General features: G+C 39.9%; 1 protein-coding gene across 1 annotated transcript in view; it reads left to right on the top strand.

Moving 5' to 3' along the window:
- Positions 1-27113, top strand: part of LOC136102029 (mucin-5B) — a 46583-nt gene that overhangs the window by 6185 nt on the left and 13285 nt on the right. Inside the window, exons 5-30 of the mRNA XM_065838782.2 lie at positions 888-1021; positions 1424-1649; positions 2380-2505; positions 3252-3369; positions 4619-4757; positions 5366-5467; positions 6416-6485; positions 6742-6879; positions 7592-7756; positions 8618-8712; positions 10254-10380; positions 12481-12733; positions 13747-13799; positions 14088-14188; positions 14471-14622; positions 15858-15996; positions 16731-16841; positions 17592-17771; positions 18170-18406; positions 19314-19470; positions 19624-19752; positions 20179-20263; positions 20470-20507; positions 24649-24804; positions 25981-26073; positions 26774-27015. Of these exons, the coding sequence (XP_065694854.1) occupies positions 888-1021; positions 1424-1649; positions 2380-2505; positions 3252-3369; positions 4619-4757; positions 5366-5467; positions 6416-6485; positions 6742-6879; positions 7592-7756; positions 8618-8712; positions 10254-10380; positions 12481-12733; positions 13747-13799; positions 14088-14188; positions 14471-14622; positions 15858-15996; positions 16731-16841; positions 17592-17771; positions 18170-18406; positions 19314-19470; positions 19624-19752; positions 20179-20263; positions 20470-20507; positions 24649-24804; positions 25981-26073; positions 26774-27015 (3566 nt within the window). The remainder of the gene's footprint in view (positions 1-887; positions 1022-1423; positions 1650-2379; positions 2506-3251; positions 3370-4618; positions 4758-5365; positions 5468-6415; positions 6486-6741; positions 6880-7591; positions 7757-8617; positions 8713-10253; positions 10381-12480; positions 12734-13746; positions 13800-14087; positions 14189-14470; positions 14623-15857; positions 15997-16730; positions 16842-17591; positions 17772-18169; positions 18407-19313; positions 19471-19623; positions 19753-20178; positions 20264-20469; positions 20508-24648; positions 24805-25980; positions 26074-26773; positions 27016-27113) is intronic.

Below are 27113 nucleotides of genomic sequence, written 5' to 3'. Positions count from 1 at the left end.
TGTTTCAGAAAGGTTTGTGGTAAAGCAAGTGAAAACAACACTTTTGTGGAACTCATTCTATCAAGCATGCGCTTAGTTAAGGTACAGAGTCATTATTGGAGAATAGACCTGCTCAGAAATCTGTCTATTAAGCCTTAAACAAACAAACAAACACAAACACAAACAAACAAACAAAACCCCCAAACCCAAAACAACAAACAAAAACCCAAAATCAAACCCCAAACAAACACCTCCCCCCAAAAAAAAAGAAAACACCACCAACCAAACAAAACCAGAGAATGGTAATTTATGTACACACACTTCAAACTTTGTTAGAAAGATTTTTCACATCTAGGCTCAAAGTTCTGGTAATGCTTTGAGAAAATGCACTCTTCAAGCTAGTGTATTGGGTACATGCATATATTGTGTGCCTGTCTTCCTCCTACTCCCTCTTCCCGTCTTCTCTAGCCTGTAAAAAGCAATAGATCTCCAGATTATTACAAATATAAGCATGTAAGTTTGTACTTTTGGGTGTGACAGAAGAAAGCAAACTAAGATTTGTGACCATTACACATGCAAATACAAAACTCTGCAAGATCAGATTCACCCATAATGAAAAGAACTCTTTGGAAGTGATGAGATACAGCAGAAAGGTCAAGAGCCTCATGTGATTATAAATGCCCAGGCTGGCAGCAAGCCTTGATATATGTGTGCCAGATTCCTGGCTCTAGCTCAACAGAACTTATATCAGGCTGTCATCGTCTATAATATGGATACTGTGGTTAAATCTGGGCATTTGGTGAAGAGCATACTGCCTTAGAGCCCAAAGTCTAAGTGCATCTTTATAGCCCATTAACTGATCTTAAGAATTACAAGCAGTTACTCAAATGCGTGTGGGGATTTTGCAGGGTATAAAATGCATCCCAGGCAGTTTGGGAACTTCCACAAAGTAGAGGATCCATCAGAAAAGTGTGCTGATTTGAGTCCAGATGATCACACTGGAAGACACCCTAGGAGGGAAGACAATAGATGCAGTAAATATGTAAGTATGTGTGAACAAGAAGTATAAACCCTTCTGAATTACAGCCCTGAAGAGACTGTGTTGAAACAAGTGTTAATTAACGAACATGCACTAAACTGGATTTTTCAGGAGTCTACCCATAAATCTGAGCAAAATGTTCAACTTAAAGCTGAAATAATATTCTATTATACTGTCAAATAAATAGATAGTGGGAAAATGCACAGTGGAATGACAGCTTCTAGTCCAAGAAAAAGGACCTTATGACAGAAGGTTAGACTGGATAATCTCCCAAGGCCCCTTCCAACCTGAATTATCTTGTGATTCTGAAACTGTGTCATCAAAAATTTGGATGCACATTCATAAACCCAGAAGTTGGTAAAATTTCAAGTATTACTTTTCCTTCTCTTTTTTTTTTTTTTACAGAAAAAAAGGTGTAAAAAACTTATGTCCCATTTTGGAAATTGCCCCAAAGTGGTTGCATTTGATGACTATGTGGAGACCTGTGCTGAGGATATGTGCCACTGTGCAGTTAATTCTTCTCACTCTGATTTGGTTTCCAGCTGCATATGCAGCACTTTAAACCAGTACTCTCGAGACTGCGTCCTCAGGAAGGGGGACCCTGGAGAATGGAGAACCAAGGAACTTTGCTGTAAGTAACTGCTACTCTGGAGATTTCTTTCAGGTTACATATACACACGTGTTTCAATCCCAGCAGAGCAAAGCTAGGAGGTCTGTTACCTACCGTGAATCAGCCTGTGGCAGTACTTTGACAGAAAGATTTTTAATGGAAAAGCTTCTACAAATTTAACTTGATTTTTGACCCTTAAATTAGAACTGTATCCTAATATTGTCCCCCTTTTCCTTATGGCTAAGTTTTCTCCCGTTCTTTTTCGAATTTTACCATGCACAGTTAACTCATAAATAGTCTTGTTTAAAATGTTGACATCTAGTCAGAAGAAGACACTGAGAAGTCTAAAGTGTTTGTCTTCTGCTTATCCTGTGCTTTCATACTCAGTAGTTGCAGCTACCGAGCAGGAAATCACTTTAAATCCAAGGAGGAAGGCTACAAGTAGTTCTCCCAAATTGCTGGTGTGGATTGCGATAGAAAATTAATGCCAAAATGACTGATGCTTCAGGCAAAAATAAACTGTTATGACTCCATAAATGATTCTAGTGTCCTTTGCTTGTATCATGACCAGCCAATCTCGAGCTAGTAAAATAACATGAAATGACTCATATTTCCCAAAAGTACAGTTTTCTCCAAAGAGTAATAAGAAGTAAAGGGAACCCTAAAACTTTATTTTAGGGGTTAAGCAAACATATAAATATGTTGTTATACATATGTCATTAACATACCTCACTTTAATTTGGTCTTGTAGACCAGGAATGTCCAAACAACATGGAGTACATGGAATGTGGAAATTCCTGTGCTGACACATGTGCTGACCCGGAAAGGAGCAAGATTTGTAAAGCCCCGTGTACAGATGGCTGTTTCTGTCCTTCTGGTAAAGCAGTTCTCTTCTTCCAATGGATCACAAACATCAAGGGCAAAAGGTGTCCCCTTTCAGTTAGAGGGATTTTTTTTTCTTTATCATTTTACACTAAAACCAATGAAGAAAGTGTTTCTTCTAGCGTAATTTAACAATTTCTTATTGGAAGAACTAGATCTCTAAAGATTCAAGATCTAGACACTGGAGGAGGGAAGGGCAAGTTTTCTAAGGACTAGACAGAAAAAAAAATGGTACCGATGTGGAAAGAGGAGAGGTGGTCTCTAGACAGTGAGAGTGCAGCTGAAGATGTCTGGTGAACTGTCTCCCTGTTACAAGGCTAGTTCTTGCTGTGGCTTAAGTCACATGTAATATAAATCTATTTCCAGGTATGTGCATGTGTAAGTTTGCACATTAAGTAGGGACTAAGATGAAGGTCTGATTTCTGTTAGACTCACTATTAGAAAAGGATGGAAACTGGCTCACAATCTTGTAGTCTGGCACTTGATAATCCTGCTCACAGTAACAAATTCCAGTAACATGCAGAGTTATTCCTTGGGTTTTGCATTGCTTTCATTTGAGCTCCAGTAAGAAATGTTTCCCATCCATTAACACCTGAAAGGGCCTGGTGTGGTGTTTTCCTTATATCTCGCTCTTTTACAGAAATGCTGAATAATCCAGAGTTTTTTCCTTACTCTAGTCTACCTTGATGGTGTTTCCCAGACTCATCAAAGGAATATTAACTAGCCAATGTGTCTGAACAGGAACTGTCCTTGATGACCTCGGTGTCAAAAAATGCATCCCCAGAGACAGCTGTCCCTGTATGTTTCAAGGCAAAGTCTATGCATCCGGAGGGACTTATTCCACTCCCTGCCAAAACTGGTACTGTTGTGAAATTGATTGTATTAACAAGACAGAGGCATTTATTTCAGAGCATTGATGAGTTGCATTCTTGTTATTTTCTCCTTTTTTTTTTTTTAACTGTTCCTAACACTTGTCTTAAATAATAATGCAAAATCTGGGTCTGATTTTCAACAGTATAGGAAAACTTAGAGGTAGTCCTCAGCCTCGCAATGGTTACCACCTCACTTGGAATTGCCAGCAAAAACTGAGATCAAGATTTCAGAATGCAGAAAAATGAGACTCTTCACTGGTTAGTTCAGAGGCACTGGCCACTAAAGTGAGCAAGGAGTCATACCATGTTAATGAGTTACATTTCCAACCACGTCTAGATCTGCCAAAGGCTCCTTCAAGGCCTAGATCTCAGAAGTCTTGATCTTGGAGAATTACTTGATTTAGAAAATACCCTGTAGCTTGAACACATCTCCACTCTGCACCAGTGAAAGGTGATAAGACTTCAGGTATATTATTCTCAACACAGTTTTATTTCTTACTCTGATATTGATCTAGTTAATTAACAGTTGTATGTGTTATTTGAGCTCCTGTGACACAGCATCATTTCTGGACCACAGGCCTAACCTTTACTATAGGGAGGAATGAAATACACTGTAGCATATGGTGGGGTAAGTCAGACGTTCTGTTTACAGCTTTGGATTGAATATTTCCTGCATTTTGAGCAAATACTCCTCAAAACCTGCAGTTTTGAGGAACTGACCTTGATGGGCTCTGGGTGGTTCACATCTAGCTACATCTTCACTTACTCCTCACAATGCCTGAGCTAATGTAGCTGGGCTGTTCTCCTGTGGCACAGCTCTAAGAATTGTAACTGCTCATTATCTTGGGTCTTCCACTATTAGTTGTTAAAATGCTGCATCAGGACCTTGCTGAATAGTTCCATCAGTAGCATAATATGTTGCAATGTCCTACTTGAAGAGGTTATTTCTTTCTTTAAATAGTCAAATAAACAATTTAGACCCTGAAAACAATTTCTTACTTGACCAGCTCAGTATATCTCTGAAGGAGCTAGTTCAAAGCCCAGTACAGTTAACTTTTTGCACTTCAAGGGCGTAATATAAAATCTTCCTCCCACAGGGATTTAATAAACAGTAAATAATGAGCTAAAAGGGCAAGGAGGGTACAATCTATGCAGGTTCAGATATAGATGTTACCTCATATTTTCTCCTTTAGAGTTGTGTTTATTATAACTGCTCTTTTTTTGGGTTTTGTACAGTACTTGCAAAGGAGGCCACTGGAGCTGTATCTCTCTGCCCTGTTCTGGAAGTTGTAATATAGATGGAGGATTCCATATAACAACATTTGATAATAAGAGATTCAATTTTCATGGCAACTGCCATTATGTGTTAGCTAAGGTATGAGCAATCTCCCATTTTAATCCTAAATCTCTTGAACAGCATGAGGCATAAGCTGTGCTAGAGCTTTATATGACGAAATTTCATTAAATGGCACCAATCCAGCAAAGCATTTCAAAACATGCTCAGTCTTAAATGCCATACATTTTCCTATTTGCAATGGATTGCAAGTCAATTGCTTGATGCTCAGCATCAAAATTTTGCAGCTTCAATATGTTTTTTGGTGTTTGTTTTTTTTTTTTTAATGAGTTAATTTTCTTATTGGCTGTACTAGTGTAGATTTAAGCATTTATACTGAAGTTTTCTTCTTGTATGACTGTCAAAAGATAGTGGACAAGCAAAAAATCCTGCAAAAAGATTGAATTCCACAGGACTGTCTGCAAATACACAATTCACGGAGGTTGACAGCAAGGAAACAGAGTGCAGAGTAAAGGCAGTGAACAGTATTGATTTCAGTAATGTAATAAAACAGTTTGCAGTTGGAGATTAAATGCCTCAGTTCTTTCATTATTCCATTTTAGCCTTTCAGAGACACCATTTTTCCCTTCTAGCTCCCTTCCTGTAACATGCTAATGATGTCTGCTCATCTCTTTGTCACATCTTTTCAGAATACTGATGACACATTTGTGGTGATTGGAGAGATCATCCAATGTGGGACATCAAAGACAATGACTTGCTTAAAGAATGTACTAGTCACACTAGGAAAAACTGTAAGTAACTTACTTTAATTAGTGACACATAATACGTCACACTTATTTAGGTTCAAAGATGGAATTTCTTTAACACTGTGGACTCATTTTGATCTGTTGCAGTCCTGAGACTGTAAGATTAATACCAGCAGATGGTGTGATGCATGCGTTTATTGTTTTTGTTATATGAGAGTTATTTCCTCTCCAGTTCTTTTCAATTCTGGTTTTGCCATTTCTTTAGAGATGAATGGCTAAAAATCATCCTTGTTGGCTTTCCCTTTCTTTTTCATGACTTCAAACTTTTTCACTTGTTTCTTTTTGAAAGATGAAGATTTCTACAAGAAAAGATCCCCTTCTTTTTACAACAGTTCTGAGTCCTGGGGCTTTTCATAGTGCAATGAGTGAAGTAGCAGAATTTTCCAGAGGCTTCTCCTACTGAAGATCATGTCATGATTCAAACTGAATTCAGTGAAAGCTGAGTTTGGGCTGGTATTTATGCACTACTGAAGTTATACAGATTTATTCTGCTCACCTGGTATTTAACTGCTTCAGCTGAGGATCTCCAAAGGACAGGTCAGCCTACCTAAGGTATACAGTGTTCTTCTGGAGCATCCTGTCTCCCTCCATTGGCTACTGAGGGAGTTTGAGTCAGATAGCTTTCGTTTTGGGTATGCTACATTTCCAATGAGGTGGATCCAAACTTACATTTAACATCTAACATGAAGTTCTCTAAAAGATAACTAACCTCTTAGACATATGATTAGGTATGTGTGAGCACTCAGACAAAGGGGTTTTTCATTTTTATGGCCTAGAGATTTGGTCTACATTACTGTATGGCATCCAGACACCGAGTGGTCATGTTTTGAAGACACTGTTTCTTAATGCTTAAAGAAGCTTGTGAGGTTACCGTTGTCTCATGTCAAGTGCATTCACTACTGTGGGCTTTTTCTTTATTCTGTTTCCCTACAGACTATAAAAATATGCTCCTGTGGAAATATCTACATGAACAACTTCATTGTGAAGCTGCCAGTAAGTAAAGGTAAATGTCCTCCTTCACATCCTTCTCAGACTAGCCTACATCTAGTTACAGAGGGATTCCTGATCCTTTCTCTGAAAAAAATATGATTGTGCCCATTGTTAGATCTTTTGACTAAGGTGGATACTAGGTCTGGGATTCCTTGGGAATTCCTGTGTTACACTGGATGCACTGGTAAATAGAAGCTCCTGTTTATTCAGTTTCATAAAGATCTGCAGGTGCATGCTTTTTTTTTTTTTTTTTTTTTTTTGTTCTTTAGATGGCATCACCATCTTCAGACCCTCTACATTTTTCATCAAAATCTTGAGCTCAACTGGAGTACGGATTCGAGTGCAAATGAAACCTGTAATGCAGCTCTCCATAACAGTGGATCATTCTTATCAGAATCGCACATCTGGTAGGACACATCCCGCTCTTTCAGTTTGCTCTTGAACTGAGATATAGCTGCTTGTCTATCACTTTAAGTGAACAAATTATTTGATCTTATATTGTGTCTCGTATGTCAGAACCCCCGGTTAAATCTCTATCCCTCTTGAAACAAAGTGTTCAGTAAACCCTTCAATTTGCTGAAGAAAATCAGATAATCTCTGTGATATTTAGTATGTACAGGTCTTTTAGACTCTATTTTTAAAAGCAGGCCCTGGTCAGAGACTTGCAAGATGCAGACTATGTCCTTGGTTTTGCCACCAGCCTTCTGTTTACATCATTTAAGCTTTTTGTGCTTCTGTTTCTTGTCTGTGTAATGGGGTTACATCATTTCTCTCTGGTCTGTTTTGTTTTGCTTTTGCAATTTCCTTTGCTTATAAGCCTTTGGGGAGGTTGTGTTTACTGAAGTTGTGTTTGCTGATGTGCATTTAAGCAGCCTCCAATCTGCTATCATTAAATGCTACTGTAAGGTATAAAAATAATAATTATACTCTAAAGACAGGGTCCTGCCTGAGTTGTGGTAACATCAGGAAGTTTCTGATGGAAAATGGGCTTCTCTCAGGCAAAGTCCATTATAGAGCTGAGATTGATCACCTGGAAGCTATTCCCTTTTCTACTCATGTAGTGATATCTTCTCTTATTTTGCTCTTTTTTTTTTTTTTTTTTCCTGCCACCCACACAAGGTCTTTGTGGCAATTTCAATAACATCCAAACTGATGACTTCAGAACAGCCACTGGAGCTGTGGAAGATTCAGCTTCTGCTTTTGGTAACTCATGGAAAACTAGAGCCAGCTGTTTTGATGTTGAGGACAGCTTTGAAGATCCATGTTCAAACAGTGTGGATAAAGGTAGCAGGTTTTTCATCCCTGGATTATCAGTGCTAAATAATTTTCATATGACAAATAACCAAAAAAGGTTTAGAAATTTCATAAACATCAAAATCCACAGACTTTGAGGCTATTACTAGAGACAACACATTAGGTTTTGCAGGTCTTTAAGGTAACACCTTTGCTTGTGAAAAAAAGACTGCACTGGTAGAGCGAGAGCCAGTTCTTCATTGATGACTTGAAAAGCACACACAGCATCAATGAGAGCAATTTAGGTCTAAGGCAGAGTATACTCAGTTGTTAATGTTTGGGCAAGATCTTAATCCAATCTAGGCTGGTACAGCTGTGCTGAAGTCAAAATGAATAAGATATAAACAGTCTTGACTTCAGTAAGCATTGTACTGTGTTAGATGCCCTGTCTGGTTTCTCACTTTGACTGGGTTTGGATATATTTGTGGGATTCAGACTGTACTCTTTGAGGTATTGCAACATGTAATTAAAGCTGCAGCACATACTCACACAGTTCACAGATTATTACATGCTTGATGTTATTGCTGGACTATAAAGAATAGCCTGACTGTAAAGAATTAGGAAAGTTTGATGGAAAACAAGGAGAATGGGTAGTTTTTGCAGATGTTCTGCAAATCCAGCCACAGTAATAAAGTTAGTACTTGGAAGGTGAAACTTTTCTTTTACGGAAATGATTGGTCACCCATCCAACTATATTTATCATCTTGATATGTTAATACCCCATATTTCCTTCCACCAGTATCTGAACACTTCAGGGCATTTCAGTTTTGTGTGATACCTGATAAGAATATTGATTCAGGTAGTAACGTGTTTTAAGTGACTATGGACAATGATATTTTTTTCCCGCTTCAGAAAAATTTGCCCAGCACTGGTGTGCTCTTCTGTCTAGTACAAGCAGTGTGTTTGCTGTCTGCCATTCTGTTGTAGACCCATCTGTGTACATTAAGGTAAGGTACTGGTCTAAATGGGTGGTTTAATCTAGTCCAGAGACTGATCTGCCATGAAGGTAGTCTGGCCTAGGGGAGTGAAATAGGTTACACTAATGCTTGTTTGCAAAGAAGCTCACTGATGTCAGTGGGAAAAACAACAAAATGAGTGTTTACGCAAGAGACAATGGTTCTTTTTGGCTGCAGCCCTAAAAATATTCGGTGACTGCCATCATTGACTGTTCTCTCTTTGAATATCCAAATCAATGTTTCTGTGTGGAATAGAACTGGGAGTTTTTTCAGCCCCATGGACTCCCTCTGACTATTTTTGAAATTGTCATCTAGAGAGAGAATATATCTGATGCTTACATCATCTACATCCCATTTATTGCTGTGGAATCATGTTAATCTCCTTGTAGTTAGAATGCAAGAACCTTCCCATATGTATTCTTGGTGTACAGATCTATAATGCTGTTGAGGAAGTTGGCTGAGCTAGAGAGAGATGCTGCATTAATGTGAATAGTAAGGAAGTTTCTGCAAAAATATACAAAAATCATATAGGATGTGTGTGTGATTCAACATACTGAGAATACCTGAACCTGAAATTTTGTCTTCAGGTACCTTTAAAAATATGGCTTATCTTTTACCTCTTCCAAGTTTCTCTCAGAAAATATGTCTGCTTGAGAATTCATGTTAACTATAAGTAAAACAGGCATCAGCAAATTTCAATTAAGGAAAAGTAATAACCAGTTTCTTATGGATATGTCTGTTACTCATGCTGATCTCATCAGATTTTAAAGCACAATTCATGGAAGCATTTTCCATGACATCAGTAATGACAGGATAAGTCACCATCTATGCAGTATGATCCTATTTGTCTTGAATGAATGGTTGTATCTGAGTTCTTCTGTCAAGCCACCCAATTAAAAGAACTTGAGGTCTAAATCCCCTTTATACTTACCTAGCTAGTTCTTTAGATGTCATTGCATATGATTCCCTATTAAAGCATCTTCTGTTACGCACCTGTCATTTAATTGGGTGTATCTTACCTACACAATAGATAGATACACAAGTGCCAGTCATCACTGTGCAATAATTTCAGTTCTGTGTATTTTCAGATGATACGTTTTGACATATCTGAGATTGCACATCCTCATGGGAGGCTGGTATAGACATTTCTTAGTGCTTTAATGAACTATAGGTGCCCTTATAATTCTTATAATTCGTCTGTTCATCAGTGTTAGACATATCGTCCTTGCATATACATAGAATCACAGAATCATTTTGGCTGGAAAAGACCTTTAACATCATCAAGTCCAACCATTAACATAACACTGCCAAGTCTACCTCTAAACCATGACTGTAATTGATTTCCTGTTCCTTAGGTTTGCATAGTATTTTATTAACATACATTTTCTCTTAGAGATACTACAAATCAAGTTTCACTGGTAATAATAGTTTTTCAAAAATATATTGGTTGACTATTTTTTATGTGATATCTATTTCCCTGTTTCTTCCGTGAGCTGGTCATAATAATATCTGTGTCTGTTTCTGTCCCATAGAAATGTATGTATGACACCTGTAATGCTGAGAAGAGTGAAGTTGCACTGTGTAGTGTTCTCTCTACTTACTTCAGAGACTGTGCTGCAGCAGGCGTGTCCCTGAAGGGCTGGAGACAGGGCATCTGTGGTATGCATCCTAAAATACCTTGGGCAGGGATATAGGGAAACAGCTTCAGAGCCCACTTCGTAGCTGTCAGTATATTGTGTGCTGAGTCATCAAGTTAGTGGGTCTTTGAAAAATAGCATAAGCATATATTCTAAAAAAACCCTTCTGCTTGCCAAAATTAATTCATGTCCACTGCATAGTCCTTGTTTATTGAAAACATGCCAAAGTGAGACTGTTTTGCAGCATGGGTTACAGTGAAATCTGTGGTCTCATGGCACAGTAGGTAATATTGACTCAGTACAGTAACCTTGGGAAAAAATGTTAATGACTTAATGAGTACAATCATTTTAGGCCCTGTTTAGGAAGAAATGATCTTTTGAGAACATGGCTGTGATAAGATTGGAGGTTGAACTATTCATGAGTGAAAGAATAAATGGGCCAGAACAGTCACTCTCAGTGGTCTGTCCCATTGTGGGGGCTTGAAAAGGTTCTTGCAGCTCCTGCAGCTGTGTCCAGTTGTGGCAGGCTGCAAGTGGCATCCTAGGCAGGTTATATCCCAAAAGGATGTCTACATTGCATTCAGTAGAGCGCATGAAATAATTAAGGCCTACTTTCTAACTGTTGACAGTGCATGTATGTGATACAATCTTTAGTGGAAGCATGAATCATTACTTGAGTTACTGGTTACCCAGAAGATCATTGGGGTTGGTAGCCTCTACTATGTTATGGTACTGTTTTTCTAGCCTTCCTTGTGCAAGCTGGCTTGAAGCTATTTTACGTATGCTCATGTTCTCTGCAATCACGCTTCCAGTTGTGATGAATGTAGTCCGAGATTACGAATCTGTGACCATGAGTAGTAAAACCAAACAACTTTTTCCTTACCAGACCTTGTTTTACTGAAATTGATCTTTTTCTGCTCTGAAAAAATTAAGGGAGAGAGTAAACACAGTATTTTATTGAATTAATAGCTAACAGCCGAGACACCCATTCAGAGAAATTTGATATAAAGTCATGTCCAACATCTTTAATAATATCTTTTTTATTTAACCTAATTTGATTTACAAATACCAGTTGCTGCATCTTCATGGTACACCTGTAAAAACAGGAGAATATGACCTGGTTTTGAATGTGTACAAAAACCTAGCACACTAACTAATGTAAGAAAATGTGCTATGCTTTGTTTAAGCATGGAACCTACTGCTGATACAGTAATAACATTGTTGCAAAGTCGATTTGCACAGCTACCCATGAACAGCTCCCCGTACTTCCTAGTACACCTGAGTGCATCTGAAAAACAGCTGTGGGGTTAAATCTGAGGAACTGAGAAAGAGGTCTGAGATTACTAGATTTCCAGTTCTCATTGAATTTCAGAGGAATCTGGATGTCAGGCTTTTTTGAAAACCACAGCCTTAATATGGGAGATATTTCCTGACAAAATTTGATGTCACTCCTATGGATCAGTACTGCAGATTCTATGGTAGAGTTTTAAAGGTGTTTCTTAGTAGGCTCTGAAAATTAACCAGGTTTTCACTGTCTTACAGGGTCAGCTGAGCTCTTTAGATTTTGGTATTTATCTGGTCCACCCAAAGGTGTTTCTTTTTTTCCCCAGAGGGTGACAACAAGAGTTTTCATCAAGACATCTATGAGAATTCAAACATACTTTCTTTGATAGCATCAAATGATTAGCAGATTTTCTTGGCACTATCCATTAAACATCAAAACTTACCAATTAGCAAATATTCTCATTTTTGAAATTATTCCCAGCCAAGGAAATCATTAGTAAAGGACAGAAAATTAATTTTTAACTGCAAAGGCAAGTCAGAAGTTATTGGTTTCAGTCCTTGGCATAAGATAGAAATGTAAATTGTACAAATTTCAAAATTATACTGATTCCTGTATTCAGTTAAGATACACCCTGCTGAGTATTTCACTAATCAGTGTCACATCATGAGTACTACATAAGTGCTACATGAGTACATTTCCCCCAGAGCACTGAGAGATAAGGTCTTCTAGTTTGAAAAAAGTGCATTTATGGATTCCAGAGTGTGGAAAGCTGCATTAACAGCACGAGTGATGATTGCACAGAGAAGGCCATACATCCATTTTATTTCTCTTGCAAAGATCCCTCTGAGGAGTGTCCTGAGACCATGGTTTATAACTATAGTGTGAAATACTGTAACCAGTCTTGCCGCTCGCTGGATGAACCTGATCCACTGTGTGAAGTTCAGATCGCTCCTATGGAGGGCTGTGGTTGCCCTGAAGGGACCTACCTCAGCGATGAGGAGGAATGTGTAACTCCAAATGACTGTCCCTGCTACTACAAAGGCAAGATTGTTCAGCCTGGCAACTCCTTCCAAGAGGACAAACTGATGTGGTAAGCTACTCTGATGATGCAAACACTGCATACTTGAGGGGCATAAGGGCTTGCTGGGGAAGTCTCTGCTCTAATCTCTAAATGGTGTCATTTTACCATAAGGAATAATGACAAATTTATTTTAGGTTATAACAAAAGAAATATTCCCCTGGCAGGATGCACAGCCACAGCAAAGAGTAACATCCCATATTGCTGCTAGCGAACAAAAACCTGAAAACAAGTGGGAGCAAGTTTTCTAGAAGACAGAGGACTTCAGAAGGAATTCTTGGATTTGAAATGAAAAAGCAAAGTAAAAAACACCCTGCAGCACACCATGCTGCAGACTGTTTATAAATAAATAAATAAATGAATGAATTTTTAAAGATGGACCAGGAAAACAAAACAAGATGAAACAAAACCCCAGTTTTTAAACTGAGTTTCTTGAGAGAGAGAGAGAAAAAAAAAAAAAAAAAAGAGAAGTTTTTGGGAAAAGACAAAACCCAAAATAATTAATTCACATCTGAAGTGAAAAACAATTGCCACTTTCTTGTTTTCAACCAGTTCAGGGTAGTAATGCAAACAAATACCAGGAGAAGGCTGTTTTATTCAAACAAGTTATTTGTATCTTTAGTTGTCTAAATATTCTCTCTCTGTTCCAAATCCCATATGTTTTTCTGAGGAGGCTAGATTATTTTGCAAACATAGATTCATTTAGTAATTTGAGAGGTCTCTTATTTAAGAAACTGTTAATATCATCTCACAGAGTAGAAAATAGATGTTTAGGAAAAAAATGATTTAGGGAAAACACCCAGTAAACCAGTGGCAGACGAAGGAAGAGTATTTAAGAGCTGTGTGTCTTAATCTTCTTTCTGGAGATGGTAATTAATGTCTGTGGACCTGATAGCTGTACCAAATATTCATTTTGATAGGAATTTTTTATTTGTGTGACTAGTGAAGCTTTACAGTGCCTTTCTCTCTAGTGAGAGAGAAATGTGCAAAGAGCTGATGTGTTTCATTTTGTGGAATCTCTTTAGCAAATGCATTCAAGGAAGATTAGACTGCATTGGAGAAACTGTCCTGGTAAAAGGTGAGATTTTGTTAAATTATGGGATTATGGTGTCAGCTAGTATTTATAAAGTTTTTCTGTGTTATCTTTCCTTTCTGTAACATTTTAGTATTCTGCATATTTTTGCCTTCTTCCTGAAATGTGAAGTTATCTGTCTTCTTCTAACCCAATGTTGGTGGGTAGAAGCAAAATCTAATAGAAACTGTAAAAGCTGCCCTCTGAAATACTTTGTTCTGTTTTACAATTGCTGATGGCATCCTTATTGCTTTCACTAAATTACCTTCCTAAAATGTTTTTGTTCTCCTATAGATTGCCCAGCTCCTATGTATTACTTCAATTGCAGCTCTGCAGGTCCTGGTGCAATTGGATCAGAGTGTCAGAAAAGTTGCAAGACACAGGACATGCACTGTGTAAGGACTAGCAGGAGCATGGGAAAACATGACTGTGCATGTATGATTGCTCTTAACAAATGCTGATGGTATCATGTTACACTGTTCACAGACCAACTGCTGATAAAACAGCAGCTATAGCTACCCACATAGCTGTGATGCTTATAGCTTGATTATCACTAACTTACAGTTATGGAACGTTAAAAAAATGCCTAAGTTGGGCATCCAGAGCCAGCCTCTTCTGGTTCCCTGTACTTCCTATGCATTAACTAGTTGCCTTGTGTTGTATCTTTATACATGCAGTATGTCACAGAATGTGTTTCTGGCTGCATGTGTCCTGATGGGCTCGTATTGGATGGCAGTGGAGGATGTATCCCCAAAGACCAATGCCCATGTGTCCACGGAGGCCACTTTTATAAACCTGGGGAAACAATCAAAGTGGACTGCAACACATGGTATGTTATTCCAGGAGCCTTGTTTTATAACAAAGGCTGTTATAATTGTCAGTGTATAGTCATCTGTGGGGCATGATGTATTTTGAAGCCTTCCTCTTCATTGTTAGAGCCATCAGGCTTCTAGTAAAGATAAAAGGAGAAACATTTCCTCTTTGCAACATGCTACATGAGCCTGCACTTGGAAAGAACAAGTACCAAGATCTTTTGCCAATCTCCACCCTTTTCTGCAAACTGCAGAAAAGTTTGGAAGTGCCAGCCTCATGCAGGTTGGTCTATGGCTGGTCATTCCACAAGGAGGAATTGAGTCTGTGTCAGTTGGTCACAGCTGAACCCCAGAAAATGATTGAATTTAGAGGAGGGAGGAATTGCAACAATCTTCCAGTGACTTGCAGTGTTTCTGGGTGCGCAGCTCTCAAATAAAATAAATGAATGCTCTAGTCACTCCAATTGCTGGCATAGCTCTACCATAAACTTCACTCTTATTACTGATTATGGGAGGAAAAATGCTTTTAATCCTTACTCATTATTTAGTGAAGATGAGACTGTGTAGTCCTGCCAAGAAGATACACAGAAAACAAGAGCCAGAAACACTTTGGTCTGATCACAGGCAACCAAGTTTAACATGTGAAACCAAACTCTGATAAGCAGTTGTTTATATAACAGAGGCCATTAAGAGGTTTTATTGCAGTGAGGGCTTTGTATTCTTATGAGAACAGGGCACACATAGGAAAAAAATTGCAGTGTCTATGTCAAGGATATAACAACTAAAATTCTCTGTCTGTGGTCCCCAGGAATTGGAGGTAAAGTTTGTCAGGGGAAGACAAGGATAATGTTGGTTGATACCACTGTAGTCAGAAACAGAACTGTCCACATGATACCTCACAGGTTAATACTCAGAAATGGTTGAAATACTCAGGTTTTCACCTTGAATTTACCTCTTAAATCCCCACTGTCTCCTACTTAATGATTTTAAACATGTTTGAAGGAAAAAATAGAACAAAAATAGACAAAGTTCTAATGTGCCTTGGTAGTAAACATGAACTTCCTGATTAATAAGCCATCTCATAACATGGCCTTAGAACAGCTGAGAAGGTAAGCCTGGAAGAATGAGAGATGATGGTCTTCCTTGCAGTATTGCAAAAAACAAATCTTTGAATCACTCTGCCTCTGTTCGGTGTTAAGGAAAAAAACATGCTTTGTGCAAAGACTCTGATTCTTTGCATTTTTCCTCCCAGCACCTGTAACAAAAGGCAGTGGAATTGCACAGACAACCCCTGCAAGGGAACCTGCACTGTGTATGGAAATGGACATTACATGACCTTTGATGGGGAGAAGTTTGATTTCCTGGGAGATTGTGACTATATCCTAGCTCAGGTATACAATTTTTTTTTTCACTTTCCTATCCATGTGCTTTTCACAGCTTCATTCTTAGTAGGGTTCATTCTGAGTAGTTAAAGGGCTATCCCATGCAAAATATTTAACATTGATGAGCATAGCCTATTCCCCTCCTCTTGTATCTAGAGAAGATATTGAGATCCTCCGGAGAAAACAAACCGATTAAACCTCAGAAGTGACACAAGAGGGCACTGTGTGATCCTAAACGGTTAACTCCGGGGTGGAACAGCCCTTTCCTAATTTAATTGCAGCATCTGCAAGGCAAAGGAATTGGTGTGTTGAAAAGCTAAGTGTTTCTCTCAGCCAGCCAAGACTGACAATATTATTGTTGTGACAGAGGATGCAGAGGTTAGTATGCATAATTGCATGGGATAAGACAGTACTCAGTGAGATATTTTGTTATCCTTAAATTTCAATCGGTTCTGCTGATTTTAAGAAAAAATCATTTTACCTTTTTGACTGTGTAGGACTGGTGCTATGAAAAAATCAGCTTTTTCCATAGCTTTTCTCTTTGAAATTCCTCATAAAGTATGAACCTGCCAACAGGTCAGCTGCCACCAGATTCTTCTAAAATTGATAGAGTTTTGATGAATAAAAAAGGGACAATATAGCAGAAGTCAGATTGAATTGTCATTCATTTAGAGCCCTTAAATTGTTTGAGACTAGTATAGTTGTCTGAAAAGATCTAATACAACATTATCTATTTTTCTAAGGATTTTTGCCCAAATAACATGGATGCTGGCACCTTCCGAATTGTAATTCAGAACAACGCCTGTGGGAAGTCACTCTCCATCTGCTCCCTAAAGATCACACTGATTTTTGAGGTTTGTCTAGAACTGGTTATAACTTAGGAGCTGCAGTCTCGGTTTTGTAGCAGTTAGTGTGGTATTCCCTTACATTCCAACTCACTTGGTGCTAGAAAGTACCTATGGAATTCAAAGAGCCTGAAAACAGAGGCAGACAAGCTGGAAAAGGTTTAGGTATTTGGTGTTAACAGGTCTGGACACTTCTGCAGGTGATGGCATAGATAGGGGGAGTCAACAACACTCTATGTGTGCACGCGTGTGTGTGTTTGCATCTGCGACTTGGTGGTATAGGAGTAATGATAAAGTTTTTAAAGGAGAATGTTTCTGTATCATGATTTGAGCACAAGGCAGATGCAACTAGAGAGGGAAGTGTTTCTTCTCTCCAGCTTAGACTTAGAATTTCCCCAAACCATACACAAAAGAGATTTCTCCCATAGTGGGAGGTCAGAGGATGGTGAAACAAAAGAACATGACAAGGGATGTTCTAGCATGCCGAATTGCCCACGCACTCAGGAGCTACTGTGCCAGCAGAATAGATTCCATCTAGATTGAGGACAATGTCTGTGACCGTGAAGTAAGGTTTGTCATGCAAGAGCAGGCATTTCCCATTAAACTTGGTGGATCTTTTCTGTGGCTCACATGTCTGACAATAGATTAAGATGTAGCGTGAAGAGTACAGAAAAATGAGAAGAAGAGGTAAAATACCAGTCCTGTTACACTAAGTTTTCTGCTCAATTTCCTTCTGTGCAATGTATCTGTTCCTTGTAGAGCAGTGAAATCAGGCTCTTGGAAGGAAGAATTCAGGAGATAGCCACTGATCCAGGAGCTGAGAAGAACTACAAAGTGGATCTCAGAGGAGGTTATATTGTGATTGAAACAAATCAAGGGATGAACTTCATGTGGGACCAAAAGACCACTGTTGTTGTTCATGTGGCACCATCTTTCCAGGTCAGTATGGGATGGACAGAGAGTTATCACTTCAAACTCAAAGTTATAGATCCAGAACTGGAGCCTCAGTTTGAAAAGTTGGGCTTGGAAAAGTGGTTGGTTCAGTGGACAAGAAGGAGCAAGCAGGCCATGTCTTGTATTCTGTTTCATTGTTCATTAAGGATGAAACACTTCAGAATATTTGGAGCTAGAAGTAAAGCCAGACACTTTACTGTATTGGAGGGCTAACAGAGTGATAATCGTCACTTCAATTCCAGCTTTTTTAATGCTATACTTCGATGACAGTTTAGAAATTTGCAGCTGTTTAATTTTGGGCTGTTCTATAGTTCATTTCTGTCAAAGACTGGGCTGGACTCAAAAGAAACAAACCATTTACTGTACCTATGCAAATTTCCCAGGGAAAAGTCTGTGGCCTTTGTGGGGACTTCGATGGCCGTTCAAAAAACGACTTCACAACCAGAGGGCAGTCTGTGGAGATGAGCATTCAGGAGTTTGGAAACAGTTGGAAAATAACAAGCACCTGCTCAAACATAAACATGACAGACCTGTGTGCTGATCAGCCTTTTAAGTCTGTCCTGGGACAGAAGCACTGCAGCATCATTAAAAGTAATGTCTTTGAAGCTTGTCACAGTAAGGTAATCCTGTTCTCTCATCCTCAGTAGTTTCACACTAGGTGTTCATTGCTATTATGCAGTACATTTGAACACAAGTAGTTACTACTAAAGGCTATTATACAGCATCCTCAAGTAAAAGGGCTACCTGTCTCAAAACCTCAGTTTACTGCTGTGCCAGTTGAATCCTGTTGCACAGTACTGAGGAAACAGCAGTGCTTGTTTTGAGCAACTGAAGACAAAGAGGATAATAGTTGGCCACCAGAAGAAAGAAAGTTAGGTATCAGTTTGTAAAATCTAGAGATAAATTAACACAGGACTGTTTATATGGACATCCTTGGGAAAGTTTATTCAAATTACCTAAAGAGATTAATTATTTGGTTTATTTTAGACATTAATTAGTCTAAACGGAAACAAGCCTACTAATTGTTAATGAGAATGTCTATACAAAACTTTAGTGCAGTTTAATAAGCCATTTTAAAAGCAAACTTGGCTTAATTTTCTTGGTTAGCTCAGGCTGGCACAGGCTAAAACTAAAGACATGAAGTTCAGTGAAAATATTATAGGATTTCCTTTTATACTCAAGTATTATCTCTCAAAAACTGCACACACTGTATGGTTGTGCTAACCCAAAGCAAGGCAGTTCAGTCCTGCAGAATTTACGCTGGAAAGACATTTTTAGTGTAAATGCCAGTACTACACACAAAAGGATGAGAAGATTTAGAATCCAGTTCTACCAGGCAGGTGAAAATAGAAAACTACCTGTTGCAAAATATCATAGCTCCTCTATGACAGTAACAGTCTGTCACAGACTTAGCCTGGTTCTGCCAAAGAAACTACCAGTGGATGGGAGAAATTCAGAGCTCATTGTCTCATCAAAATACAGTGCATCAGTACAGCTGTGGTAACAAATCTGTTGGTATTTTGATAGGTGAACCCAATACCATATTATGAATCTTGTATTTCTGACTTCTGTGGCTGTGACAGTGTGGGAGACTGTGAGTGCTTTTGTACCTCAGTTGCTGCTTATTCAAGAAGCTGTAGCAGAGCTGGTGTCTGTATCGACTGGAGAACACCTGCCATTTGCCGTAAGTGTTGCACTAAAAATGCAAACAGAAAAGCAGGGCAGAATTCTGACATCACTGTGCATATGTGACTTAGCACAATCTTGTTTACAAGATTCAGAAAATAACTCCTGTCTGGTGTCTGAGACTTGGAGGTTTTTTATTCTTCTGTTCCAGCTGTGTTCTGTGATTATTACAATCCACCTGACAAGCATGAGTGGTTCTATAAACCCTGTGGAGCCCCTTGTTTAAAGACCTGCAGGAATCCACAAGGGAAATGTGGGAACTTGTTATACAGTTTAGAAGGTAATTCTTGGTTGACTTTGGTGCAGTTTATGGGAGATGAAGCTATCAGTCAGGTCTTAAATGTCTTAAGTATCAAGGTTGCTGAAAGTCTGCCTCATTTGCCCCAGAAACGCCTTGACTATACCTCACCTGTGTGATGGTGCCATTCATAGCATAACTTGCCTGTTGTCCTTAAATCTGGGGCAAAAAAGGTCATTCAATCTAAACTTGCAAAGAATAATTATCTGTTGATGAACAGAGTCAATTGAAACTTTTGGGAGAGAGGGAAAAAGAGGATGTGGAAAAATAATTGGTGGTATAAAGAAAATTCATACTGGGATCACATTCATTTTGGGATCAAAGCTCCATCTGATAGAAGTATTTATGTTTTGTCCATGGATCCATGTAAAACAGACTAAGAATGCTTTGTTTACTTCAACTTTCCAGGCTGTTACCCAGAGTGTACTCCTGACAAGCCATATTTTGATGAGAAGAGCAGGGAGTGCGTCTCCCTCCCCAACTGCACTTCATGGTAGGTCAGTTGATGGTAAGAGAAATAGAACAGGATGGGAAATGACAAGCTAGGTGATGTTTGGTTTATATTCATAGGCAGTGGCAATTATCATTAAATCCTCCAGGAGCAGGCTTTTGTGTAAAAGTAGATACCGCTGCAGAGGTTGCTATCCCACATAAAGACTCAAGTCAATAAAACAAATTTCCTTTTCTCTTTATCTTCAGTGATCCTGAAGAGAAACTATGTACTGAAGATGCCGAAGGTAATTTTTCACCACTCGCACCATTCATTGAGTGATGATAGGACTGAAACATCCAAATATCACATATAATTGCAGGTGTATTGGTAATAGGACTCCAGCTAGCTGGTTCAAAAGCTGTATGCACAGCAGTACGGATATACTTTGATAAGCAAAATGCAGCCTTTGGCCTGAAGAACTGTCTAAAGGATAAACATAGGGAGGAAAGAGAGAGGCATGAAATGTGAGATTCATCTCACCCAGGTAAATACCTCTTCTCCACGTTTACAGTTCCTTGGTAATCACTGAAGGCAGAAAGCAAGCAGTCTGAAGTAAGCCATTAATAGTATTTGTTTTAATAAGCACCTCTAGAATAGGGCAAATCTTATAGAGCTTCTATTTCCTGACCACTAATTTCATAATAAACCTAGACAAATAGCTTATGAGAGACATTTTTGTATGTCTTTAGGGCACACTTGCTTAAAGTATGGTAATGGTGCATTCCCAGATCTTAGAGAAACCACATCTCAAAATGCAAATTGACCCAGTAGACAACACATTTTCAGTTTTGCTGATTTTTTTCAAGTAATAGGTATATTCCCTTGGATTCCTGCATGCATACTCTCCAAAACCTGGAGAGCTTCTCGAATAGGATAGGATAGGATAGGATAGGATAGGATAGGATAGGATAGGATAGGATAGGATAGGATAGAATAAATTTCAGCTGGAAGAGATACTCAGGATCATCAAATCCAACCATAACCTGACTCTAGTACTAACCCGTGTTGCTAAGAACCTCATCTATACACCTTTTAAACACCTCCAGGGATGGTGACTCCACTTCCCAGGGTAGCCTGTTCCAATGCCTGACAACCCTTTCCATGAAGAATTTTTTCGTAATATCCAATCTAAACCTCCCTTGGTGCAACTTGAGGTCATTTCCTCTTGTCCTATCACTTGCAACTTGGGAGAAGAGACCAACACCCTCCATGATACAACCTCCTTTCAGGTAGTTGCACACGGCAATAATGTCTCCCCTCAGCCTCCTTTTCTCAAGGCTAAACAGCCCCAGTTCCCTCAACCACTCATAAGATTTGTGCTCCAGGCCCCTCATCAGCTTTGTCACACTCCTCTGCACTCTCTCTAGTATCTCAATGTCTTTCTTATGATGGGGATCCCAAAACTGAACACAGTGTTTAGGGTGAGGCCTCACCAGCACCAAGTACAGTGGCACGATCACTCCTGTAGTCCTGCTGGCCACACCATTTCTGATACAGATCCTTTTCTGCCAGGCAGCTTTCCAGCCACTCTTCCATGAGCCTGTAGTGCTGCCTGGGGTTGTTGTGACCCAAGCGCAGGACCCAACACTTGGCTTTGTTAAATCTCATACAATTGGCCTCGGCCCAACCATCCAGATCGCTCTGTATGGCCTTCCTACCCTCCAGGAGATAAACACTTCCACTTAATTTGGCGTCATCTGCAAGCTTCCTGAGGGTGCATTCAATCCCCTTGTCCAGATCATTGATAAGGAAATTAAACAGAACTGGCCCGAATACTAAGCCCTGGGGAACACCACTCATGACCGACCACCAACTGGATATGTCTCTGTTCACCACAACTCTTTTGGCCTGGCCACCCAGCCAGTTCTTTATCAATCACAGAGTACATCCATTCAGGCCATGAGCTGCCAGCTTTTCCAGGAGAATGCTGTGGGATATGGTGTCGAAGACTTTACTGAAGTCTAGGTACACAACATTCACAGCTTTTCGCTTATCTACTAGATGGGTCGCCTTGTCATAGAAGGAGATCAGACTGGTCAAGCAGGACCTGCCTTTCATAAACTCATGTTGACTGGGCCTGATCATATGGTTCTCTAGTATGTGCCATGTGATGTTACTCTAGATCATCTGCTCCATGACCTTGCCTGACACTGAGGTTAGACTGACAGGTGTGTAGTTCGCTGGATCCTCCTTCTGGTCCTTCTTGTAGATGGGCATCATGTTAGTCAAGTTCCAGTCAACTGAGAACTCCCCAGTTAGCCATGATCACTGATAGGTAATGGAAAGTGGCTTAGTGATCACTTCCGCCAGCTCTCTCAGCACCCTTGGATGTATCCTATCTGGCCGCACAGACTTGTGGGTGTCCAAGTGGTGTAGCACGTCATTAACCATTTCCCCTTGGATTATTGGGGCATCATTCTTCTTCCCATCCCTGTCTTCTGACTCAGGGGGCTGGATACCTAGAACACCACTGATCTGACTATTAAAGATTGAGGCAAATATGGCATTTAGTACCTCAGCCTTTCCCTCATCTTTTGTCAAAATTCTCCTTAGCCCTCTTTTTGTAGTTGATATATTTATAGAAACATTTTTGTTGCCTTTTACAGCAATAGCTAGGCTGAGCTCTAGTTGGGCTTTGGCCCTTCTGATTTCCTCCCCACTTAACTTCACGACATTTTTGTATTCCTCTTGAGTAGCCTGCGCCTCCTTCCAAAGGCTGTAAATTCTCTTTTTATTCCTAAGTTCCAGCCACAGCTCTCTATTCAGCCAGGACAGTCTTCTTTCCCACCGGCTTGCCTTCCAGCACACAGGGTCAGCCTGCTCCTGCGTCTCTAGGATTACCATCTTGAGGAGAGACCAGCCTTCCTGGACTCCTTTGCCCTTCATGTCAGCTTCCCAAGGGACTTTGCCAACCAGCCTCCTAAACAGATCAAAGTCTGCCCTTCAGAAGTCCAAAGTAGCAGTTCTGCTAACCACCCTTCTAACTTCTCGAAGAACAGAGACCTCAATTATTTTATGGCCACTATGCCCAAGGCGACCTCCAACACGTTTCCCATGAGTCCTTCTCTAGTTACAAAGAACAGATTCAGTGGGGTGTCTTCCCTAGTAGGCTTGCTAGCCAGCTGTGTCAGGACCTTGTCTTCCATGTACTCCAGGAACCTCCTAGATGGCTTCCTCTCTGCTGTGTTGTATTTCCAGCAGACATCTGGTAGCTTGAAGTCCCCCAAAAGAACAAGGACTAGCGATTGGAAGACTTCTCTCAGCTGCCTGCAAAATATTTCATCTGTCTCTTAATCCTGATTGGGTGGCCTGTAACAGACCCCCACCAGGATGTCCACCTTGTTGCCCTTCCCCTTGGTTCTCACCCATAGACACTCGACCCTATCATCACTCCCCTCAAGTTCCAGACAATCAAAATACTCCCTAACATACATGGCTACCCCACCTCCTCTCCCTCCTCACCTATCTCTTCTGAAGAGTTTATAGCCATCTAATGCATCACTCCAGTTATGAGAGTCACCCCACCATGTTTCTGTGATACCAACTATATCATAGCTTTTCTACCTCACAATGGCATCCAGCTTCTCCTGTTTGTTGCCCATGCTGCATGCATTCATATAGATACACTTCATCTGGGCTATTGATCCCACTACCTTTTTCGGGTGAGAAACCCTAATTCCTCTGTGGCCATACTCAAGTGCTTCCACAGTTTCTAACAACAATAACCCTTGTGTTTCTCCTACCATGTGGCTCTCCATCCCCTGCCTCCACGAGGATGACAGACTGAAGGGCCTCACTAGAACTTCTCTCAAATACTGACATGTCACCCTCGGGTATATCTCTGCCACACTTGGCTTCCTCCCCACCTTGCCCCTTCAAATCTAGCTCAAAGCCTTCTCAATGAGCCCTGCTAACTCCCGACCCAGTATCCTTTCCCCACCTTTACATTTAAATGAAACTGTTCATAACTGCATGTTCCTTATTAGTATATGGAAATGGCTATACAGCACCTTCTGAGCCAGTGTTTTATCACTCAGCAAGGCAGTAATCCCAGTCACATTCGCTGTCAAGAGGCAATGCACCTGTTCTCTCTGCTGGGTGAAGAGGAGTGCCAGTTCTGATGCTTTCACCAGCCAGTAATTGCTTTATGCAAGATGACTCCAACAAACACCAGCAACAACAAAAATCCAACCCACTTTGTGTAAATGAGGTAGACTGTCAGTGCAGCTTCTCAAGTAGAAACTGCAAAGGTGTTTCAGCCAGGTAATACATGCTTGATGATATGAGCTATAGAAGGGTAAATCCAGAGCTTGGTTTTATTTTAATTTGTATTTATGTAACAAGAGTCCCCTATTACCATGGCATTTGCTCTTTTGGTGTCTCAGATTGCCTTTGCTGCTACAATGGAAAGACGTATACCTTAAATGAAACCATATACAGCCATGTATATGGGACTGAGTGTGGTGATGCTGTCTGTGGTCCCAACGGAGAGATCATTAAAACACTCATTCCTTGCAGAACACCATCCACACCAGCACAAGGTACTAGATTTATAAGAGGTTTGGTGGTGGTTTTATGGAAGTCTGTAATGGTAATAAAATTCTTACATTTTGAAAAAAGACTCCTACTGTGTGTTTAGGATAAGCATGGAATTTAAGGCAGTTGAAGGTTCAGGAATGAGGGGTCAGAGCTTGTGGGTCCCATGGTGGGGACCCAAAGTGCAATTTTTATGTATTCTTACTGTCAATGGGCTAAAGAGAGAAGAGAGACATCTGGCCATTTCTCAGGACAGCTGTTACAATGACCTTGGACCTATCATAGTTGACACTCTGGTGTTGCCGGTCCCAATATTTCATACATCTAAACTTTGTTTTTCTCCTTCTTATCGCCTATATCAGACTACAATTCTTACTGTACTGTTTTCTGCATTGGAATAAGTTGGTCTCAAATGAGTCACTGGACCAAGAAAATGAAACTGCCTGGCAGTTTATTGCCTTCCCAAAAAAAACATTGCAGGGTGAAGAGGACGTGAATGAACAGAAAATAGGAAATAAAAGGAAATTAAGAAAAGGTGGAATTTTGCCAAGCCATTATAACAAGGAAAAATATGTGACTAAAAATAAGTGTATTATCCTGGTAGCAAATTATACAAAGAGGACAAGGAAAATTAAAAGTTAGCTTCTCAAGCGAGTAGAAGAGCTAAAGACTTGATGCTGAGCCTTTGTGTTTGGCATTTACCAAACAAGTGCAAGAAGACATATAATGGAGTAATAGCTAGAAAAGGAAGGACTATTGAAAACAGAATGTAGGTGGCATAGTAAAATGTCTAGATGATCTGTCTGCATTTAAACCAACAGATTCTTTGCAACAAAGTATTAAAAGACAAAATGGTGTGCCACTAGAAATCACCTCTCCAGAATATGGTGAAGTTCTGCAGGATTAAGAAGTTCAAATAAACTTTAAATTTGAATGAATAAGTGACAGTAGAAGGGCAGGTTATTGTATTCTATATAGAAAAAAATTCTAGTAGCATACAGTGTAATATAGAGTATATAAATACAGGGAGGACGGTTTTGGTGGGTACCTGTACAGAATGTGGTGGGGGTATAATTTTTTTTTCCCCTCTTTTTGTAATTGTAGAGAATGTAACAGATGCCATAGTGCTTGACAGTAGAGTAGCAGAGGATGTGAATACTAATTGTTTTAATTTCCTGCAGAACTACATATGCAACTTGTAACATCTGCAGCCCTATCATCAATGGTAGCCACTCCCTGCTTCTGCAATGAGAATGGACAATTGATACAAATGGGTGAGAAACCAAGCAAATTTTTTTTCTGCACCACAGATGTGGGAACATGTACTGTTAACTACCGGTGCTTCAGCGAGAGCTCCTTCATCCTACTGCAGCTACATGTTACTACAAGTTGTTACATGTTTGAACAGTAACTAACACATTCAGAACTACAGCTCTCCCATATGGTATAACTTTGTCCTGGTTTGGATATCCCTGGTGTAAGGAAGCTTATACCAGATGTTAAGTTCAGTGGACTCCAGCACAACCCCCAAATTCCAAACTGCTGAACACGGGTTTGTAATCCACAGTCACGTCCCAAAAACAGAGGAGGGAAGACTTGTCATGTCTTAGTAGCTCCTGAACAACCTCTCTGCTGGTCTTTGTGAAGACCAGATGCACTCAGTGATGTATTCAATATTCTCTCCTGTTGTATTCATTTTCAATTCATGCTAAAGTACTTAAGAGCAGATTTTCAGATTAACCACCTGTGGCTCTCCCTCAGCCTTTTCGATATGGATGAATGGAGCTCTGTTTCAGTCACTGAATTCAAGAAGGTGCAGACAGACAGTCACATCTGAGCATAGCCATCAGGTACAGGCAGACCCAGCTAGTTAAATACAGGGCTGAGTATGTGACTGATTTGTGATGTGTGGGCCTTGAGATTCACCAGTTCAATGCACAATTCAGTGCTAACAGTTGGGTTTTGGCCTTGCAGGAGAAAACATTTCTCTGGCAGTGAATATATCAGGTCATTGTGCTTACTCGATTTGCAATACATCGTGTCAGATTGAATTAATTTGGGCAGAGTGTAAAATTGGTCACACTGAGACCCTCAAGATCTGTGATCCAGACTCTGAAGGCTGTCCACCAACATCTTCTCCCAGTACAACAAGCCAAGTTCCTGCTTCCACGGGGACTTCCTTTAGCGACTGCCTTGGGCTCAGTCCCCCCAGAAAGGTGAGAGACCTGGAAGCGTATGTATTTCTTCAGCTACATCATTGCCTACAGCCAAGATTTGGTGTTCCTCTCTGATGCTGGTAACCACTACTGCAGCT

This window comes from Patagioenas fasciata, chromosome 5 (genome assembly GCF_037038585.1).
Source record: "Patagioenas fasciata isolate bPatFas1 chromosome 5, bPatFas1.hap1, whole genome shotgun sequence".
NCBI lineage: Eukaryota > Metazoa > Chordata > Aves > Columbiformes > Columbidae > Patagioenas > Patagioenas fasciata.
The sequence above is the reverse complement of the archived record's forward strand: the minus strand, read 5'-3'. Positions and strand labels throughout refer to the sequence as shown.